This window comes from Orussus abietinus, unplaced genomic scaffold (assembly GCF_000612105.2).
Source record: "Orussus abietinus isolate OABI.00-Male unplaced genomic scaffold, Oabi_2.0 scaffold18, whole genome shotgun sequence".
In the NCBI taxonomy this organism is placed as follows: domain Eukaryota; kingdom Metazoa; phylum Arthropoda; class Insecta; order Hymenoptera; family Orussidae; genus Orussus; species Orussus abietinus.
In genome coordinates this window covers 268,311-288,952 of record NW_019396011.1, presented here as the reverse complement: position 1 = coordinate 288,952, position 20,642 = coordinate 268,311, and the positions used below count along the sequence as shown (strand labels likewise).

General features: G+C 44.1%; 4 protein-coding genes and 1 long non-coding RNA gene across 10 annotated transcripts; 2 read left to right on the top strand and 3 right to left on the bottom strand.

The window, feature by feature from the left end:
• Positions 1-205: 205 nt before the first annotated feature.
• On the bottom strand, positions 206-2,409 carry LOC105700270 (growth arrest-specific protein 8). The gene is made up of 8 exons (XM_012425948.2): positions 2,260-2,409; positions 1,982-2,196; positions 1,620-1,881; positions 1,286-1,546; positions 1,049-1,216; positions 879-965; positions 610-819; positions 206-491 (listed from the first exon to the last, which is right to left on the bottom strand). Exons 1-8 carry the CDS (start codon positions 2,260-2,262, stop codon positions 276-278), a joined length of 1,422 nt encoding a protein of 473 aa, XP_012281371.2. The 5' UTR covers positions 2,263-2,409; the 3' UTR covers positions 206-275.
• Positions 2,410-2,574: 165 nt separating this feature from the next.
• Positions 2,575-8,519, bottom strand: LOC105700332 (pantothenate kinase 3). 5 transcript variants are annotated; one of them, XM_012426089.2, is made up of 11 exons: positions 8,062-8,519; positions 7,810-7,991; positions 6,259-6,439; positions 5,660-5,838; positions 5,425-5,598; positions 5,187-5,354; positions 5,022-5,098; positions 4,721-4,897; positions 4,340-4,493; positions 4,123-4,236; positions 2,575-4,033 (listed from the first exon to the last, which is right to left on the bottom strand). In XM_012426089.2, the coding sequence occupies exons 3-11, from the start codon at positions 6,380-6,382 to the stop codon at positions 3,980-3,982; spliced, it is 1,221 nt and encodes a 406-aa protein (XP_012281512.1). In that variant the 5' UTR covers positions 6,383-6,439; positions 7,810-7,991; positions 8,062-8,519; the 3' UTR covers positions 2,575-3,979. The 5 variants fall into 5 exon arrangements, with proteins under 5 accessions (XP_012281512.1, XP_012281511.1, XP_012281515.1 ...); XM_012426088.2 differs by having other exon boundaries at positions 7,810-7,974; XM_012426092.2 differs by having other exon boundaries at positions 4,340-4,475; positions 7,810-7,974.
• Positions 8,520-8,676: 157 nt separating this feature from the next.
• On the top strand, positions 8,677-14,883 carry LOC105700333 (mitoferrin-1). Its single transcript, XM_012426093.1, has 5 exons — positions 8,677-9,018; positions 10,339-10,621; positions 10,810-11,034; positions 11,154-11,364; positions 12,159-14,883. Exons 1-5 carry the CDS (start codon positions 8,902-8,904, stop codon positions 12,349-12,351), a joined length of 1,029 nt encoding a protein of 342 aa, XP_012281516.1. The 5' UTR covers positions 8,677-8,901; the 3' UTR covers positions 12,352-14,883.
• A 68-nt stretch (positions 14,884-14,951) lies between these two features.
• On the bottom strand, positions 14,952-15,865 carry LOC105700334. 2 transcript variants are annotated; one of them, XR_001104122.1, is made up of 4 exons: positions 15,677-15,865; positions 15,428-15,533; positions 15,147-15,328; positions 14,952-15,043 (listed from the first exon to the last, which is right to left on the bottom strand). It is a non-coding gene; the product is annotated as an uncharacterized LOC105700334 (long non-coding RNA). The 2 variants fall into 2 exon arrangements; XR_002762401.1 differs by lacking the exon at positions 14,952-15,043 and having other exon boundaries at positions 15,104-15,328.
• A 347-nt stretch (positions 15,866-16,212) lies between these two features.
• On the top strand, positions 16,213-20,600 carry LOC105700353 (mitochondrial proton/calcium exchanger protein). Its single transcript, XM_012426122.2, has 6 exons — positions 16,213-16,270; positions 16,933-17,396; positions 17,509-17,994; positions 18,167-18,640; positions 18,721-19,158; positions 19,267-20,600. The coding sequence occupies exons 1-6, from the start codon at positions 16,213-16,215 to the stop codon at positions 19,669-19,671; spliced, it is 2,325 nt and encodes a 774-aa protein (XP_012281545.1). The 3' UTR covers positions 19,672-20,600.
• Positions 20,601-20,642: the final 42 nt, after the last annotated feature.

The following is a 20,642-nucleotide window of genomic DNA, read 5'->3' as shown; positions in this document are numbered from 1 at the left end:
CCAGGTGCAGCCGCTTAAGAACACCTTACGTGAAATGCAACTATGGAAATGCATTTCCATAAATTAGGGATTTATTTTAAAAAATTCGTGATTTATGTGGAATTAAAAGAGTTTAGTGGTTTTAATTATACGATTAACATTTTTTTTTTTAATATAGGATAGACTGGCATCGATGGGTTTAATTCTACAGAGTTCTGCGATGACATCTCATAACGTAGGCAGGTGGGTACGATATCCGTTGATCTTCGATACGATTCCGTGGAAGGGAAACGGTATTATCGATTTAGCGTAACGAGTCCAGCAGGTCCTGCGCCCAATTTGGCGCCGATTAATTTTGTCCTCAACGGCTGGAACCCGAGTTCTTCTTCGGGGATGCCGTACTCCTGGAGCTTGCCCTCGTAGGTCGCCAGCAGGTCGTCGTGCGCCTTGCAGACTTTCGCCAGCTCGTGCTGGAGGTCTTGTATCGCGGTGTTCTTGCGATTCAACATTTCCTGGAGGAGAAGAGGGAGGCTCGATTTGCGAGTAGAGGTAGAAAGAGACGGATTACGCGAAACAAGGGAAACCGGCGAGCCAAGCGATCCGGAAAGCGAGCGGTAATGTCGTCGTCACCTCGAGCTTCTTGTTAACGTTGACAATCGCCGCAGGATCCAGTTGAGCAGCCGCCAGGACTTCGCCGATCTGAGCCTCTCGTTGCTCCAGCAGGTCCGACAGTTTCTCCAGTTTCTTCTCCAGCAGGACGTTCTTCAGGCCAGTTTTCTGCTGCAGCTCCAGGATCGCCGAAACGAACCTCGAGTGCAACTCGTCCCGCTCGCTCTGGCACTGCAACGCGTTCGCAAGAATCGAAGAAATCGCCCTAAAACCGGAACGATCCTCCTTACCTTCTCGAAACGCAGCTCCAGGACCTCGTTCTCCCACTTCAGGTTCTCCAGGTCCTTAAGGGCGACGGTCAGACGCTTCTTCGTGTGCTGAAAAATTCGGCGGAGCGAAAATCAAGTCCGAGGCGGTTCTTCCTTAAACTCGGAATGCAGATAACGAATTGGATACCCACGGTCAAGGATAATTTGTCCTTCTCGTAATTGGCCAGCTGTCGGGAGAGGTCGGCCACTTGTTCTTGCGCGGTCTTCAGCTCCGCCGAGAATTTTTTATTCTCGCCGGTCGTCTCGCGCACTTGCTTCTTCATCCTCTCCTCGTGGTTCTTCATGACTTCCATTTGTTCCTGGCCGAACGACGGGTTCGTATACCCTCGTTAAAAATATTTCTTTATAAAGAGAAGGCGAGAGAGTACCTTCAGACTCTTGATCAGGGACAAGTTGTTGAGCGTTATGTCGTTGTAGTAGTTCTTCAGGTCCGCGAAGGCCTTTTCGTGATTTTTTATCAGGTTCGCGATCTGCATGTTCTTCCTTTCCTCGACTTCTGTCAGTTCCATCCTGTGTTTCAGCATCAGCGACTCGTACAGATTGGCCAATTTCTGCTCGTACTTCTGCTCGAGCTCCATCGTTTCGGCCTCGAACTTCTTTATCGTGGAGCTCATTTCGTCGGCATTGGACTGAAATAAGGGGATAACCAGGAGACGCGAAGACCCCGGGATAATTTTCAACTTTGTTTCTCAACCTCTTTACCAACTTCAACGCGCGAATCTCGTTCATGTGCGCCAATTCCTGCTCCTTCTGTCGTCTCTTCAAGTCCTTCTTGTCCTTGATGAGTTCGTTCTCTTGAGCGGTATGATCATCTTGAGCGAGTTTCAAGGCCACCATGTGTTCGGCTTTGGTTTCGCAGAGATTCGTTTGGTGTTCGTACATTAGATGCTTGACTTTCTGCTTATACAACTTCAATTCCGCTTCGTGCTTCTCCGTCAACTCCTCCTTCTCGCGCTCCTTATTTCTAAAGGGGTCGGTAATTAATAACCGAAACGTTGACCGATAACCGGCTATTTGTAACCGTAGCAAGGTAGATAAAAATCCTCGGTACGTCACCATTGTACCTGATAGTAGCCCGAGCCTCTTCCAGCTGATTTCTAGTGATCTCCCAGAACGTCCTCAATTTGTCTCTCTCGAGCTGGAAAAAATTCCGCTCCTCTCTCTCGCGCTCCATTTCCTCCAAAATTTTTCGAGAATAAAGCTCCAGCTGTTCCCTGTTCATTTTCGACGTGTCCACTCCGTCGACGGAGTCTACTCCCTTCTCTTTCTTTTTCGGGCCCTGGGTTAATTCATTGTCATTCAATCAAATTAATTTACAATTTTATCGGTTAAGCCGACTTACCATTTTCGTCTTCCTTTGAACTTCTCTTCTTGCACTTCACTTTATACGATTCCGCAAGGGAACGTATTCATAAAATCACGAAAATTCCAAGATATTGCCGAGTAAACGAGACCGACGAGTATCTAAACGTTCAAAGTGACGGCTCGACGTAGAACGCGAGTCGGTCCAACTAAATTCAATACAATAGGGTCTTTCAGCATTGCTAGGCAACGGAAATCCAAACTTTAGGTCTACAGACCGTACCGAAGCATACTAAATTTCTAGCTTACTTGGGAGCGTAGATGTGGTGGAATACGACAAACGAGCGCGACATACTTCCTTTGAATATTATATTTTTAAAAAATCATCCATTTACCACGTATGTACTTACGTATACAGTAGAAATTTAGTTGCATCGTAACGTTCATATTAAGCTGATTCATTAGGCCCGCAACAACGGAATAAATTACGCAACCGCCGTTACAACAATCGATATGTCAGTTTACCATGAACGCTATCGGTAATGACTTCAATTAACGTTAATTCGGTGCGCGTGCATAACGAGCGATGGGCAAACATCGATGAAATTTCATCTAAACTCTCAACTAAACTTGTCGGTCGCAGACGACCGTCGTGACGTATTTACAATTGCTTAACCGGTAGGAGAGAGACGCGCAATTTCTGGATAATTTAATATGACCTATAAACAAGTAAAAACGTCACCAATGTAAAACTAATTAATTGTGCCCACCACGGTACGTAATTGGGTACACCTAAACTTAAGGTGATGTGAAAGTGGCGTCAAAGTGGTCTCGTTTGTGAAACTTATCTCCGAGCTCGGTGTACCGAATCGTTTCAATCTTTGTAATATATAGAATGACCCTTTCATAACACCTTAACGCAGGCAATGGCCTCAAGGGTAATCTCGCCACGTCGGTGAGAATTAAAGAATTGCAGGAAGCATCTAACCCGAGTGCACGGAAACTCGAAACCGTTTTACGTGCACCTCATAATAAAACTGCGGACTCAGGATCCGCAGAATAGTAGTACGCTATGCATTGCATATTAATCACGTGTGTATGTACAAGAGTACCTGACCGCCGACTTCGAGATTGGACAAGTTTCCTCCTCGACGATGACAAACTCGCCTAAATCGACGACCCAATCGAGTCTAGATATGTCGACGCTACCCCTGCAAAATAGTCGAAAGCTTTGCACAACCAACGGTGTGCGTTTACATAACCGAGAAACACGAGCCCTCGCTGAGCACGATTTCAGAGAATCATCGAATTACTTTCTCGGATTCGCGCGTTTCGCCCATGCGAATCCTCGACGATGCGTATCGAGGGAGTGAGACGTCATTTTTAAGGATAAGGTGGGGTGAAAATGGCATTTGCTTTCCTAATACCACGTGGACTAATGAATTTTGTGCCCTTGTTGCGTGCGCTCTTACATCAAGCTTGCGTTCATTTGATGTCAACGAACCGAGGTCGTATTACTCGAAACTCGCGTGTGACGTTCGCCCGAGGCGTTTAATCAACGACCTCGTTCTACGGGAATTACGTGCTAAGAAGACTCGATTTGCTCGCTCTTGTCCGGCTCCGTACCCATCCCCGAGAAGTCGATCACGATGACGTGGACGCGCAATTGAATTTTGCACCGACGTCACGTTAAATCTTGTTTTCAATTTCTTCAGATTCTGGAATGCTATGTACTGTGGAATCCATCTTGACGGATGTCTCTAGTGCGTCGTGCCGTTGAACTGCAGTAGACAGCCCACCGCTCCGAAATAACCCTAGGAAGAAAATTATTTTAGAATCTCCTTGCATCCTGCATTATTCTAGAGGTCCATCGAAATGATAAGGATTGCATATGACGTCTCACCTCGTGTTCCAAAAATAATGCCTTCAAGGTTCCATTGGACCAATAATCCATGGCGTAAGCCAGCAGCTTCATCGATATGGGATTGACTCTCAAGAAGTTTCCAACGAACACCACCTAGTCAGGTCAAAGGAAAGACGCGTTGAAATATCCTGGATTACAAGGTCTTATAAATTTCAGGAAAGTCATTTTTTTTTTTTTTTCGAGAAACGTCAATTACCCTTTCGATCTTCTCGTTGACCGCGCACATGCGAGCGATTGACCCGATATTATTGGTTATCGTCACAAGGGTCGCCCTCGCGAGGTCCTCCTTGCTGACCGCGTTCCTGCGATCTTTCGAGTTCATCTGGCCAAAACTGTGTACACGGTCAAAGCTTAATACATAGGTAATTATTAGACAACGGAAAAACTATAAGGGCCATCTACAAAAAGAATGTTAGTAGAGATGAAACCGAAGCCAAGCAAGCTGGGGGATGCAGAGCTACCAAAGGAAACCCAATATTAGAGAAGCCGGAGAAAGGTTAGGAGCCAGAAGTCCGTTAGTACTGCGAAGTCATCGTTAAAAAAAACGAGCGCGTGGAATTCTTCCTGAAAAGGTTACCTGCTCGCAACGAGATCCCCGGTAAGTCCAAAGGGACCGTAGTCTCCTCCATAAATGTCTCTAACTAGTTTGTCTACTCTGGTATTGTCCCCGCCGGTGGCCAGTTCTATCGCTTCTTCGAAGCTGTTGCACCCGGTGAGGAGGCAGCACAATCCCAGAAAAGTCCCGCCACCTAAACTGTGTTCAACATGGAGTGGTTTCAAGTGTCGCTGAGAAAGCGCAAAAAATGTATAATCAATGATGGAATAAAAAAAAAAATAAATAAAAATAAAGAAAGAGGCGAAGCGTACGTACGACCTACCTTGTTCCAGATATTCTCTTGTAGTTATCCGGACCATAGACCGCGAGGATGCTCACGCCAGATCCTATATTCACAAGCTGAAAATGAATTTTTAAACGGAACGTGAATTCAGCGTTTAAGCCGGAGCGTTATCGCTCGATTCCAGGGATTGTCGACACGACGTACCAGGAATGGATAAGGCTCGGAGAAATCGTACGGGACTTTTTGGCACCTGCTATCTTCCGTTGGATGCGACCAATAGTAGCACTCGCGGGGATTCGTCGTTTCTATGTAAAGCATGCCGCGTATCAGGCTGTCCAGTTCGTCGAATTTCGCCAAGCTCATGTTCACTTCCTGAAACCGAGCGATTTCCCTTGTGAGATTTGGTCCGACGAATCGTGGGAGTTAAAAGGAGGTATCGTACTTTCTTGAAGTTTTCTTCGAACTTGTAGGCACCTCCTCCCGTGGCACAGACCGTCGTGACGAGAGTTGCCATGCCCTTGGATTTAGCGAGAGCCAAAAAATTCCCCATTTCGCTGGTGGGAAACCTGACGAAGTGCAGCGTACCTCTTCTGCCTCTTATAGAGACATTGTCCATCTGCGATGTCAAGCAATCGTTAAAGTTGAAAACCAGACGCGCGTCTCATCCGACGAATTACCTGCAGATGAGTATCCCGATGACCTGTTTTTCCATAAGCTGAATTTTTTGTAAGGTATCGTCGAATGTTTTTCAAAGTCTCTACCTCTGTGTCGGCTTCATCTCTAGTAATGTCTTTCGGTTCAAAGTATACCAACTTGCACAGGGTTCCTCCGATGTCCATTCCGAACCATGGCATCGCTTAACAAAAAAGTGTTAACGGATTATCATTACCTTGTGAAATGCTCGCCCTAATACTCTATGGTGAGTTAATGCGATCATCAAATGATTTTTACTAATATCGATGAGGGAAACTTTTTTCAATATATGCTTGTATACCGATATTCTTTCAGGATAAGATAATGATTCTACTTTTGCCAGTGCACATGCAAATTATCCTATGTCAAATGTCAGTGAACACAATGAGTTATTCAAATCAAATCGGCTAAATATATTCACTCCGAACTACTGCCAGGCAATAAATCAAAAACTTCATTGGACAACTTAACGTGAGAAACTCAAGCACGTTTTTACCCCGAGCAAACCGACGACTTTGTGAATCAAGTGGCGTGAATAGTAGAACAAATCAACAAACAAGGTGACTAATCTAAGCACACATACAATTAATCGACTCACAAGGTGGTGAGTTACTTTCGATCTGTTCGGTCGACGCTGTATCACTGGGATATCCATTGGATGCCATGGCTTTCCTGCGCGAGCGATCCTTACAAGAATGTGGACTCATCGTTGAGCATTGGACTATTTACTGCAGATATCCGCAATACAACAAACGGCTTCCTCACTGAAAAAAACATAGAAACCACCCAAATGAATATTAACGGGAATGATTAATGGCTATTTCCAGGTCAGAGTCAGAAAAAGGCATTTAAAATCGTTATACACGAAGTGACACTTTTAACACGATGTATACGTTTATTTTGTTGCAACAATTAGGGAAATTAGAATGTTTTGAGCTAGCAACATATAGATTTATCTTCAAACGCGTAATAAGTCAAAGGTTACCTTTTAAATTATTCATGGCACGAGCAAAACGCGTGTGACACATTAGCATAAGCGAAACTCTTGACCTAACTTGATATTCGACTGCACGTAGCTAGGTGACTATAACATGCTATGATATTTCTGTTTGTTAAATTTAAATTCAGCTCATTTCATAATTTAAGCTGCTATCGATTTTACATAACTGGTTACAAGCTTCCCTCATGGCCATGAAAGTGACCAAAAATTATCAGCACGTTTTTAAGCCTAAACCATTGGTAATTTGAAATGCCAAGAAGTTAAATTCCACAATTTTAAAGGTACTGGAAGTATAGAACTCGGAGACGAGCAATCGCTTATCTATCCACTCCGTTACTTAATCGACAGTTGATTACAAAAACTACAGTTTTTATATTCCAGAGTTTATCTTGTGATTCGTCGAGTTACCATATTCTCATGTGAACAGAGAATGTCTTTCATTCCTTGATTCCCTTATACCTTGCCGTGATATACTGTACATTATTTCTATTTAAATGCAATCAGTCCGTTCAAAGTACACCTTCGTAAACATGTGATTTTATTCAACCGATTGCAAAATGCATTGATAGATGCGGAGGAAATCTCAGAATCCCTCATAATTATGAAACGATGGTCATTTCGACATTAATGGAAACTATAAAGTACACATTCATAATAGACGAGCAAGAACTAAAATGACCGTGTGCGATAATCTTTTTTTAATACGCTTCTTCTGAGAATTCCTATCCAAGGACATAATTTTTCTCGCAATCCCATTCAGCCCAGAAAAATAACTGATTACTTTTGCATCAAGTAATTACTTGACCCGTCAACCTTGGACTACTCAAAACGAAGTCGACATTCGAGCGACTCGCAGCAAGTGCTATCAACAAGTACCAAGATACCGAGTACGTATCGGTGTTATCAGCTGGCTACGATATCGGAACGGTACCTGCTAAAGAAGAGATGCACAAACGGAGCATATTTAGAACGGAAGATGCAGGGCACTCGAGCTGTCCTCCCAACGTGCGAAAATATAAAATACCTGGTTGTCGGTGACTACCAGTGGTTTCTAATTGCGGTATCGTAACGGTTTCCTACACGAGAAAGGCCGGCAGCGGAAGCCCGAAGTTCAGGGAAAACGAGCATACTCACCTGAAGTCATAACGTCGTGGTATAATGACCGGACGCGCGTCATAGCGAGTCATCAGATCACCTCCGTAACGAATGTCACCGATCCGGGTAAATCGGACATGAAGAGGAAGAAATCAAGACCCGGCGGTGCAGACCCTCCGAATCGTGCTCTACCGACTCGTCTATCTGAAAGTACAGCAATTCTAACCTCTTCATCTTTTCGGTTCATTGACACGGGCTCGTGATTCAAATACTCGTTTGCAATCTACATACCTCGTCGAACGGAAGCGTGGAAGCATATCGAGCCGACCGGTTGACGGGGTCACTCCTTATTATTCGCGGCCACTCGCAAGCTCTGTCAGTCACGTACTAAATCATAGTACTAAATGATTGGGAATGGAGGGGAAGATCCCGCACGCGGGCTGCGCATTTATTTTAGGCGACTCGGTCGGTTTGATAGGATTCCCGGCGGTCGGTCGGAGTTTTACGTTACCGACGTTACGTTACTCGCCGACGGTGGAACGTTCTGGAACCTCGTCTCGTTTCGTAGCTACGTGGACTACGGTAGCGCCTCCGTAGGCTCGCGCGGCGACGAAACGCACGCGCGCCACGTGCTCCTCGGTCTCTCCTAACCTCTCTAATCGAGTCTCGACGAATCCTCGGAGGTAAACGCGCCGAGTCGCGGTGGATCGGACGCGATCTCGTTTGATGTAAATCGGTAAGGTTAGCGACGTCACTCGACGAATCGCCGGGTTTTTCCCTTTTCCCTAGACGGTAATCTTCGGCGGGAGCGGTGGTGGGGGTCGCGCGCTGCGTAGAGCGCCGGACGACTCGCAGTCCGGGCGCGACGCAGCGCAACGTAAGCCGTGGACGGTGCCAACGGGGCCAACGGGGCCGGACGGGTCTCGGGGTGCTCCAGCTGAGGTTGGGGAGGTCGCGGCCGCGTGTCTCGGACATCGTCGACCTCTTCCGAGAGACGAGACAGGACTCGACGCGCTCGCGGCGGTCAGCGGCGGCCTCGCCAGCGGACACGTGAGTGCGTCGCGGACGCGCTCCACTCGTCGCTCGCCACTCGCCGCTCGCCGCTCGCTAAGAGGGACCGATCGCAGGACCATGAACGTCGACGAGTACGAGAGCCTGCCCACCGCCTCGGTCGGCGTCCACATGATTGCCGGGGCTTTTGCCGGAGTCATGGAACACTGTGTCATGTATCCTATTGACAGTGTCAAGGTAGTCCGGCTCCACTTAACTCGGGTTATTTCGAGGCTTTACATAATCCCCGAACGCGTCATACGACTCCGACGCTAACTCAGGATCGGGGCTGACCGCTCGCTCTTCCATTCTTCCCGAACGGCGATGGCACCTTCTTCTCGACGTAATCTCGTCTGTGCACTTTATGCGATCGTTCGACGTGTAGTCGATTCCATGAGTCGCCCGCGAGCATGGAACGAGCTCGGATGGAACGTATTTCGTTTGCGCCGAGGCTATTTTCTTAACAGGAAGTTTTACTCTCAATGGCCTCTTATTGAGAGCCCATCTCTTCGATGTGTACTCCTTATCTCTGAGGCACTCCGATTGTCTCGTGCAAATATAGATTCTAACGGCATATGTAGTTCTTATGTTCTATGTTTCTGGAATGAGATAGATCCAGGCTTGGAATTTTCCTTTTGGAAGGGTTAGTCGATCCAGCCCATGGAGGTGACGATACCCCATACGAGTCTTTCGAATGCAGACCGTTGGCATATCTTATACAATGTCTAGGATATAACGGGTACCGGATCGAGCGTCTCGGTATAAACAGCTTTTCTCGTGCCAGTGATGGCAATACCAATGAATTTCTCACGATTCGAGTGAATCGTTTATGCTAACTCTGGAAAATGCAGAGTATTAACGCTTTGCGGCGGTGGTATGTCAAGCTTTCCTTTGCTACACCTTTCCCAAGAGCCATTATATAACGCACCGTTCTTGTACGGTAGATTCTATTTTTGATCCACGCGTGAACTAAGGTGGCATCCGATCGTCGCCGAATCTTTTACTCTTTCGATTAATTCCTTAAAAGTCCTATAATGGGGTTTATCCCGCTTGTTACATCTAATTGCCTGAGTTTTTCGTACGACATGGTTTGACCAAGATTTAATTTAAACATGGTTACTTTCTATAGAATTATCAAGGATTTCTATTCATGCGATCAAGTTAACAACTGCCGAGTCATGTTTGACAACTAGTCGTGACGTTTAGCTTCTTCTGGAAGACGTAAAATAATGCCTGCCTCCAGTTATTGCAAGTCATGCGACTAGGAAAAAAGAGAAGCTATGATACCTCATCTATTTTACCTGCAACATTTATTTCAGAATTCCCTTCGGATAACAAATTGACGCATCTATCTCTGTGCCTTATTTCCCCAACTTTGATTAACGTTAAATGTAAATAAGCAATGCAATACGAGGGCGTCGCACTTTTACGAGTCCAAGAAACTGTCGGAGTTATTAACATTTAAATTTCTCAAAGTACCATAAAGGCATCCATTAACATTTGCAAATATCTCCACAGACCAGAATGCAGGCGTTCACACCTGGGCCAGGCGGAAGAGGAGGAGTGAGAGAAATTTTAAGCAAAATGATTCGACAGGAAGGACCTTTTCGGCCCTTGAGGGGTGTAGGTGTCATGATGGCTGGAGCAGTTCCTGCTCATGCCCTCTACTTTTCGTGCTACGAATTCATAAAAGACAAAATGATCGGTCCCAGGTCACCTGTACAGTTCAATCATCTGATTTATGGGGTCGCCGGTTGCGTAGCCACGATTCTTCATGACGGAATCATGAATCCAGCCGAAGGTAAGCCTCGGTGTCCTATCGATGCGTGAAAGGACCAGAAGCATTTACCAACCGTTGGGTGGAGAAATAAGTTCCCGCCGTTTTTAACGCAGCGTAACGTAATTAACGGGAATTTATTCCTTAACTCAATATTTACTAATTAATAAGAGTGACAAGTAGATCCACAAAATTCGTCTCTCCGCTCGCAGTGATCAAGCAGCGCCTGCAATTGTACAACTCCCCGTACAGGAACATGTTAAGCTGCATGCAACACATATACAAGACGGAAGGTATCTTCGCGTTTTACCGAAGTTACACGACTCAGCTGGCCATGAACGTGCCTTTTCAAAGCATCCACTTTATCGCCTACGAAATTGCACAGTCCATCACGAATCCTGAGCATGCATACAATCCGAAGGCGCACATGATTTCCGGTGAGTGTCGCTCCTTTTTTTCTACTTGCCCGTTGGTTGGCAAGATCACAAGTCGGTTGCAAGGGAGTGATCGGCAATTCGTAACGGAAGATACTTGAAACGCGTTATAAAAATCGTAGGTGCGATGGCGGGAATGGTGGCGGCGGCCATTACGATGCCGCTCGATGTCTGCAAGACGGTTCTAAATACGCAACAAGGTGGAGTTCGGGCACAGGGCATGATAGACGCCTTCAAAATGATCTACAGGTTCAGGGGATTGCGAGGCTACTTTAGGGGCTTAAGCGCCAGGATCCTCTATCAGATGCCAGCCACGGCGATATGCTGGTCGACGTGAGTATACATACGAATCCACCTTCGCCGCGTTTTCCTCGAGTGGGCGCTCATCGGCAAAGCACGCCATGTTTGCCGAGCAAACGCGCGTTTCTTATCGTCGCTCGATAAGAATTATCTCTATCGTCTGGCGCTACCGCTCGAGCGAATCCAGGGAATCATAGCGAATCCGCAAAATTACCCTCGGGTTTTCCTCACATTGGAAATGGTCCGAGTCCAGGGTTGGGCAGATATAAATACGTCATCTAATATACGTATTTTTCTACGTGTACCCGCTCGCTAAAAAACGTTTATAATTACGCGGATACATATATCGCGCATCCGCGGCGTCCGCCATATTGGAAACGTTATTTCCCGGTTTCCCACGGTAAACTACTTGGCTTTTACGTAATATACGTCGAAATCCTCGGAAAATGCAAAATTACCCAACCCTTCCTCGGGTTTATTTAACGCATGACGCGTATTCGCTCGATATCGCGTTCCGACTTTTCCCGGTGACTTCCGCGTACTCGGCAAGTGGACGAGGAAAAGTAGGAATGCGCTCGACGCATAGAGCTTATAAGACAGAGAAGGCATTGCTACAGTACGTGCTCACGGTTAGGCGTTAGGTGGAGGAGCTAATTCCTGTAAATGTTACCGGAAGTAAGCTGCGCCCGCAAAGGAGTACCGGTACTAAAAAATTAAGCGATAGGATAGATAAGTGGCAAAAAACCCGAGAAGATCCTCATTTGTCATTACGAAAGCTCGGTACATCGAATGGTGATGGATGGATAATGGTCAATCGCGTTTCGCAGGTACGAGTTCTTTAAATACGCGTTGAGACGGCACAACGAAGCGCACAGCGGAACGGAAACGGAAGACGGTTCTTGCGCCGTGGGACCGTCCCAAGCCCCGACCGCCGCAAGACCGAGCAGCTTTCAGGGCGCCGGACTCTACTTCAAGGGGAAAACCTCCGGCCCCGTGCTACTCGACGTGTCCAGGAGTTAGGCGGTCAGGACGACGACCGCCCGGAGCCTACGGATTTTTTTTTACACTTTCGAGAGTTTATTACCCCCAAACGACCGCGTTATTTTGTTAATTCGACCGTTGACTCGTTGTTATTGCGGGGTGACAATTTCTTGCGAGAACTCGCGCGGAGCCAAGTGCAGGTCGCGGGCAAAGTCGGTTCACGGGGATCTTGGACGGAAGAAAGGAAAGATCCGCCTCGGGCTTCTCTTGCTTCCGTGAAAACTATTGCAGGAGGATGAAAAATTCTGGTACTCTTGTGGGACGTTTGCGGTACTTTTCTTCACGCCCCAACGTAGCTTTTGAGTTCCGGCGTAGAATTTCCAATGATCGTGACGAATCGCGACGCACGCGAGAGACGGCGGGTTCGGTGTGGGTTTACACGTGCACTGGCTGCAACGAGAAGGAAGTTGTCCAACTTGTCAGGTTTTTCTTCCCCCCTATCGAGAGAATATTCTCGCGGCGCATCGCGCAGGACGATATCGGAATACGCGCGCCAAGGTCGGAAATAAATCGGGGAAGTTGTCAGCGGTTATTAAATAATATCCACGACCTACGATCGCATAACATTCGAAATAGATGCGTTATTATTGATATTCTTGAGATGACGTTAACGCAAAACTGGTTCGTCACATCGAACGCGATGTTTTCTACGAAGCGTACTCCGTACCCGTTAAAATTAGCGACATCTTGTATCTACCATCGGTCCGTTCCATCCGCGAGGTGGAATGTTTCGTAAGAGGGATCATTCTCAGGTTAAATCATCTCGGTTAATGTTAGATTAACATGCACCGGTATAATTGGCTGCTGTCCGATATATAAGCGATCCGCCCGATCGTTCACGGGGAGAAACCACGACGAAATTCCGGACGCGTTTCGGCTCGCGTCGAATGGGTATCCCTTAACGATTAAAAGTGAACTATGGATAGTTCCATTGAGTACAGATTGGAAAAAACCAACCTGGGAATAGAAATAACGATAAACGATATTAATATAGCTGCTCTCGTTCCAGTCATTTCATTTTAATTATTAGAAAATTATTCACGTTACGGGGTGTAATCGACTTACGAACGTAGGTGAAACCGTTGATAACGACAAGATGTGCTCCGTGTAAACGTGACGGTGGATTTAAGCGTTATGTCGTCGGAATTGCAGCCTCGATAGATTCTGTACAATAACTTTAGTTTATTTAGTCGATACGACTAGTACGAGTAGGTGGAGCGCGTGTCGTGATAAATCATTACCGTTGTGTAGCACGCGTGACTCGTCGTTAAACGTGAAAAGTAACATAACTGCGACGTTATTAACGGAACACGATTATCTTGAGATCGTTAAAGGGATGTGGAAGTGGCGTCCGAGAGATCAATCGTTCGCGAAACTTTTCTCCGAACTGGGTGTGCCGAATCGTTTCAAATCTTACACCGTGAATGTAGAGGCTACGAGAAAGGTCCTGACACCCATGAGATTTCAATTTTTTTAAAATCTGTTTACCGATATTTTGAAAATTTTTGATAAGTGAAATTTCACGAGGGTCAAGACCTTCCTTATAGACTCCATGTTCACGTTGTAAAGTTTGAAACGATTCGGTACACCTAGGTCGGAGAAAAGTTTCATGACCGATTCGAAAGCTCAGTAGGTTTCTGATGCCACTTTCACATTCTCTTAACGATCTAAATTGCCCAATGCCTCCATCGACAGGGAACCTTTGCCGGCAAAAGGATGTCCCGAAAAGTATTCGTTTGCCTCGACCCGCACGAACGGGCGCGGTGAAAAAAAAAAAAAGTATTGTCAAAGTTAAAGGACAGATTTCCTCGGTTTCTTTAAAGAAGAAAAGGGAAAGGGTTAAATGTCGCAGATTCTAACTCGATAGTATTTCGTTCGAATCGTTAATAACGTGACTCGCACACTTGTTCGAGCGTACCGCATACACACATACACACACAATATTGCTTCCTGTGGCTGTGATTACTGAGTCAAGCGCACACGATGTTGACTTTAAGAGGGAGTAATATCACGTGAACAACTCACATTTTCACGCCATATCTTTATTTATTCTTCTAAGCTTCCGTGACCATGCCATCGGTTGTCACTCCGATGAGAATTAAGAAAAATCTCATGCCACCTTGGAAACGACAGGATATATCCCTCGCTACCGAGCAGTCAATCGAGTCCTTCGTTGTTGTGCTATATTCCTTGGTATCCTTTGGAATTGTTATCATATATACCCTGTCACGTGTACGCACGTTATGTTATACTTGAAATCGATCGACGGTCACGACTCTTCCGTATTTTTAATTCTTAAATAGTTTCCCGTATCTGTAAATTACTGTGTAAATATAGACATCGTGCCCTCACCGATTCCCTATCCAGTATCCAGGACAAGATAATTGTAAAATTTTACACGTAAAATACGAGGCGTCAACCACTACATGTAATAATAATGTAAATAAGTAATTAAACCAGTTACAATAAATATGTAAGGAGGGGGAAGTAGTCCTCCTCTGCGCAAGACCATTTTTGTTGGTATACCGTTACGGTGGGAAATTAATTATGCTATAATATTATTACAATACGATCTGCATTCTTAGATATCCTTTGTGCTATTGCGTTTCTCTCAAATGGTAACTCTTATTTTTCAGAATGTAGAGTCAGAAAAACCTGACAAAGCTTCCCACTGTGGTTAGAAAAAAAAAAAAAAAAAAAGCAGTAATAGCACCGGCTAATAATAAATAAACATGCCCATCCAGAATTAGCACTATCGATACAAAACTATTTACCATTTTTTATTATTGTGCAGTAGTCTCAATCAACATTTTTATCATCAATTTAACTCCTGTTACCTTTTTAAATTTTCAAACATTTCTAAATATCTGGGATCTTTCACGTAATGATGAATATTAGGTAGTATTTTCTTTAAAAAGTGATTTTGTAATGAAAACGGAGTTCTATGCGTGAGCTTCTGAAACAATTAATTAACAAGTCAATTATTATTTTTAATCACTGCACGATAATGATGTTAATTACGTTCAAATTGGATGGCAAAAATGACCACACTTACTCCCTCGTCGATTAACTCTTGCCATACTTTTAATCCTTTAGCTCTACCTATACTTTCCTCTTCGCATAAATAATTTATCATTTCTTTTCTTTCCCAGTTTTGAAACCTCCGCAAGAAAACAAATAACTAAGTATAGTTAATGTAAAATATCCAATCAGCCAAAACGTGTTTTCACTTTTCAAGTGACTAAATACATAGCCACAAAACTATAGGACAGGAAATTACTACGAATATTTAGGATAAACTTACGGTGACCTGCGCCCTGCAAGAGCAAGGGACGGCGAACAAGAGTCGGTACTATTTGATTCAACTTCGCTGTTTTTATTACCTTCCAGCGATTCGGTTTCTTCGAAAGTACGCATACTTTTAACACAAATTATTTCGCTTTTCAAAATCAGTAGACTTTTATTGATAACACGGAATGTGTAAAAGATAGAAGTGTCACGTGTGCCACCTATGAGCCATTTGACCACATTTGACTGATTTGACTGTATTTCACATTACCGCGTCTCTAGGTGGCAAGTGCGTTAGCCGTCCACATTCTCCACCGGGGGAGGCACTCGATCGTGCGACCCTGCCCCTGAGCAATCTCCCAACTCATCTCTGTGTTCCCATGGTTTAGAAAAAAAAGGTTCTTCCCTCGTGGTTGGTCCGACTGATACCGCGTTCAGTTCGTTCAGTTCGTTCAGTGCATTTGGAAACTATGTGATGGCCGTGCTGTACTGTATATCTGCACGGAACACGGCTTTGAAAACATTCGAAAAATACGAGAGATTTAGATCAAAATGAATCCTTTAATTTCAACGAAAGCCATGGTGGTCATGAACTTCAATGTTCTAAGACGTAAGTACGAGCTTAACCTACAATTGTCGCCTATTCGATCACTATTATTTTCGAAGCGTTGTATGTGTGCGCCGTTCTGCTAGCGAATACGCGGCCGTGTTTATGTAACGTGGAAAAATACATCTGCCACTGTATAACTATTAATATGCGTGACTCCGAATTGCCCGAGTTTTTGTATGCAATCTCTTTCGCACTTTGCGTCCTTCGCCAACATTTGACACGGCTCTAGGTTAGGTCACGTAATTCGGGACCGCAGGTGTGTGAACTCTGACGTCGTTAGGTGTCTACTCGCTATTCACATAATTAATCTGTCTTTCGAATTAAACAGTCAACGTGTAGAGTTAGATACAATTGAGTGGGATCACGTTTGAATTACTTAATTACAATGTGCTTATCGCCGAGTAGCCGATTAAATTTTTTAGAGTATCGTGTTAGTGCAAAGTTCGAACCAGGATCCGACGTGGAAAAATACCTTTCCTATTTTTAATCGCTTAGGTGAAAGACGTTAAAATATTTATGTTTTTACATGTGATTTATTTTGTACTTTGTATAATGATGGACTAGTTTGTGACTGCACGGTATTTTCGTTTGATGTTTGGTATTTTACGTGGTTTTTGGTGGAAAAGGTACAGGAAATTTTTGATATTTAATTTAATTCTCAGATACGTGTTATCGGACAACCTGGCATAACGACTATTATAGGCTCTCGAGTTTAGCTACTATATGTACGGACGTGAGAGAATTTAAAGTCATTCCGAGACTTGTCAATCCGTTTCCACTGGGGGTTTCCAACGATGTGTCATATGCTCGTGTCCGTAGTTTTTATACGACACCGACATGGAAGGGGCAAGAGTCCTCTTCCAAAGTCGAAGAAACTGTAAAGTCTTTGAAGGAACAGAAAGAGCAAAAGGAAAAGATGACCGCAGCACCGACGACCGATGTCGTCAAACCGCCGGAAAAAGCTGTGGCCGAGAAGCGACTTTCTGCCCTCTGGCAAAAAATAAAAGCTGAAATGCTTCACTATTATCATGGATTTCGATTACTAGGGCTAGACATGAAGATTTCAGCAAAGTTAATATGGAGAATCCTTAAAGGAAAAGAACTTAGCAGAAGAGAGCACAGATTGGTATGCTTTACTCGGTCCTGGTATGGCAATACGTGCCATCTTATAATTTGCACGGGTGATGTATATTTTAGTTATTTTCTCAAGTGGTTCTAACACCGAACCTTATTTGCAGCTCATAAAAACAACCGGGGACATGTTCAGACTGATACCCTTCTCTGTGTTCATCATTGTTCCTTTTATGGAATTTTTATTACCAGTAGCGATAAAACTTTTCCCAGGAATGCTACCTTCGACCTTTCAGACTGCTACTGAAAAGGAAGATAAGCTTAAACAGGCCTTAAAGGTGAAGATAGAAATGGCAAAGTTTCTACAAAAAACTCTAGATGACATGGCGGTTCAATCGTCGAGTCATGTATCCGAAAACGCAAAAGAGTTCACAGAATTCTTTTACAAATTGCGAAAAACGGGTGCCGTTGCTACTACCGATGAAATTATGAAATTCAGTAAATTGTTTGAGGATGAAATAACATTAGATTCCCTCACCCGGCCTCAGTTGGTTGCCTTGTGTCGAGTATTGGATGTACGGACACTCGGCACTTCCAATTTTCTTCGTTTTCTCCTCAGGATGAAGCTAAGGAGTCTCGTAGCTGACGATAAGGTACAGTCTCTTTCGTTACAGGTTCATTACATTGTTACTGTACCGTTTAATTCCTCAGTGTGTTACGATAATTCCTTTAAGCAAGTGTGAAATGTTGATAAGTTGTAAGGGTGAAATATTGAATTTTTCGCTGCATGGTTACCGGTATTTATTTTTTACTTGTATTTATCAGCTGATCGAAAAGGAGGGAGTCGAGTCCTTAACAAGAGCTGAACTTCAGCAAGCGTGCAAAGCACGAGGTATGCGAGCCTATGGGCTGCCAGACCACAAATTAAAAGAACAATTGTCACAGTGGCTTGACTTAAGCTTAAATAAAAAAGTATCGGCATCGCTGTTATTGCTTACCCGGGCTCTGATGGTTTCGGACACTATTCCCATGACCGATAAGCTAAAGGCCACGATATCGGCACTTCCCGATGCCGTTGTTGCTCGTACTACGGGTGCTATTGGAGAGAAGGAAGGCAAACTCGATCACAGAACGAATATTGAGATTATAAAACTAGAAGAGAAGAAAATCGAAGAAGAAAGAAGAGAGAAGAAGGAAGCTCCGCCAGAACCTGTTGTTTTCACTCGTAGTGACAAGATCGATGAAATCACCACTACCGATGTCAAGGCTCTGGAACAGGCTTTAGACACAATTGGCAAGGTCGGTATCATTTGCCAGTACTTTATTTCATTAGTTAATCCTCTAATTAATTTATGATCTAATTATTAAACATTGCACAGGACAAGAAGATGGCCGTAGAGAAGGAAGAAATTAAGGAGCTAAAAGAAGAAATGGCTGAGTACCAAGAGGATATTCAGGAGCTTTATAAGATGAAGGCCGAGGCTAAGGGTGAAGCGGATATTGAAAGTATCAAAGTATCGAAGGGAGCCAAGAGACTTTTCAACAAGGTCAACAAGATGATCAGCAAGATGGATGCTGTCCTTACGGAACTTGAGCAGTCGGAAAAGAAGATGAAGAAAGAGATCGAAGCATTACCTCCTGATGTAAAACTCGACTCTAAGGCGGCAGCTGAGTTGGTCAGAATAGATGAGCTTATTGCTGCCATTAAAAAAATTCAGAACGTTCCCGACGAATTTCGCTTGGCGCACATAGCTGAGATATTGGGCAAGATTGACGACGATCGGGATGGTGCAATTAAAATCGAGGATATTTTGAAGGTACAGTTATTTATTTTGTTAGGAAGCGCGTTTCACGGGAAATTTTTTATTAGTATGATTGTTAGACGAGACGAACCGATATATTTGTCATGATTTTATTTTTCCTAGGTGGTCGAACTGATCGGCAAGGAAGACGTGAAGTTGAGCAAAAAACAAGTCAACGAATTAATCGAGTTGATGGACAAAGAAGAAGTGCTAGAAGTTGAAGAACAGATTCAAAAGGCCTTGAAAAAGGAAGAAGAGGAAGGTAAAGGACAGGAGGAACAGATAAAAGTAACACCATCACCGGTACCAGCCACTCCGGTGACGAAGGAGCCCAGGAATAAAGACGAAGAATTGAAAGACGAGATTGCAGAGCCAAAGAAGAGCTTTAAAAATACATCCGCATCCATAGATGGCGAAAGGGACTCTTCGGCTGCTGTTTTAAAACCAAGTTCCAGTTCCGAATCAGTTCGAAACCCACCAATAGTTCCGCCCTCTCCTAAAAAGACCGAAGGCTCTAAGCAACTGTGATCGCCGCACAAGGAAAATAAATATTCAAAGAGCAAATAGCTAAAATTAATTCAACACTTAAAGTCGGTACCAGTGATGCGGTCAATGTAATTTAATAATTGTAATGGAGCAATTGATCCGTGATTCGACTACCATTGTAAAAACTATCTTTTTGTAATTAGATGCTGTCGATGACAACTGAATGTTTAGTTAGCAATCGTTCGGCACCTACCAATAGAGTTTAACGGTAACGGAAAATTCGCGGTGCGATTATACTGAATTACAGTTGTTAAAAGTTGCATTTTTTACATCCTTTCAGCGTGGACCGCAACCGGTATCGCGGCATTTCTACAAACGTTCCCTCGAGTATTCTGGATCGACTGAATGTATATTTGTTTCCGCGATTGATACGTTAAATTAATTAGGACTTAATTGGAGTACGATGAAAATTGTATAAGTGCAAAACCGAACCAACTGTATCTATTTAGAAATAGTTATCGGCGAGTTTTTCATACTGGACACATTTTAAGCGGCGTATCACGTTTCTATTAACTCATAAATTATATTCTATTACAGCTTCAGTTGTTAAACGGGACACTGTACGTGCTGCTTGAGGCTGCGATTGGTACATTATCCTACCTTTTTAATGATAATATACACGTGCTGGTCACGAGGTGCGTTTCATTATTTAGGCAACTCACATCACACGGCATCCTCTACATTATTGTCGTTTCGCCCTATACCCGAGGGAAATAGCATTCCATCTATATAAAAATTCTGTATCGTTAAATATTCACGATACGTTTTCATCGTGTACGGAAAACGGTAATGAAATTTTTGAAATAAGAAAATATTCTCAAAGAAATTCTCATCCCTCTCGTAACGATCGACCGTCCACGGCGGCTTTTTATCCGTGAAACAAAATAAAAGTACGTACAATGAGTTCCGAACCCATTTTACAATTTACGTTTTATTCCCAATCGAAGAATTAA

What these genes read in the sequence shown, in the direction of transcription:
- LOC105700270 (XM_012425948.2), bottom strand. An exon ending in AGGACAAATTATCCTTGACC is followed by an intron (nt 966 to 1,048) that starts GTGGGTATCCAA and finishes CGAATTTTTCAG; the next exon opens with CACACGAAGAAGCGTCTGAC. An exon ending in TGGAGCTGCGTTTCGAGAAG is followed by an intron (nt 820 to 878) that starts GTAAGGAGGATC and finishes AACGCGTTGCAG; the next exon opens with TGCCAGAGCGAGCGGGACGA.
- LOC105700332 (XM_012426089.2), bottom strand. Translation starts at nt 6,382, where the DNA reads ATGAGTCCACATTCTTGTAAGGATCGCTCGCGCAGGAAAGCCATGGCA. An exon ending in ATCGGGATACTCATCTGCAG is followed by an intron (nt 5,599 to 5,659) that starts GTAATTCGTCGG and finishes TTGACATCGCAG; the next exon opens with ATGGACAATGTCTCTATAAG. An exon ending in CATTATTTTTGGAACACGAG is followed by an intron (nt 4,034 to 4,122) that starts GTGAGACGTCAT and finishes TTTTCTTCCTAG; the next exon opens with GGTTATTTCGGAGCGGTGGG.
- LOC105700333 (XM_012426093.1), top strand. Translation starts at nt 8,902, where the DNA reads ATGAACGTCGACGAGTACGAGAGCCTGCCCACCGCCTCGGTCGGCGTC. An exon ending in ATCCTATTGACAGTGTCAAG is followed by an intron (nt 9,019 to 10,338) that starts GTAGTCCGGCTC and finishes ATATCTCCACAG; the next exon opens with ACCAGAATGCAGGCGTTCAC. An exon ending in GAAGGCGCACATGATTTCCG is followed by an intron (nt 11,035 to 11,153) that starts GTGAGTGTCGCT and finishes TAAAAATCGTAG; the next exon opens with GTGCGATGGCGGGAATGGTG.
- LOC105700353 (XM_012426122.2), top strand. Translation starts at nt 16,213, where the DNA reads ATGAATCCTTTAATTTCAACGAAAGCCATGGTGGTCATGAACTTCAAT. An exon ending in GTCTCGTAGCTGACGATAAG is followed by an intron (nt 17,995 to 18,166) that starts GTACAGTCTCTT and finishes TGTATTTATCAG; the next exon opens with CTGATCGAAAAGGAGGGAGT. An exon ending in CTTTAGACACAATTGGCAAG is followed by an intron (nt 18,641 to 18,720) that starts GTCGGTATCATT and finishes AACATTGCACAG; the next exon opens with GACAAGAAGATGGCCGTAGA.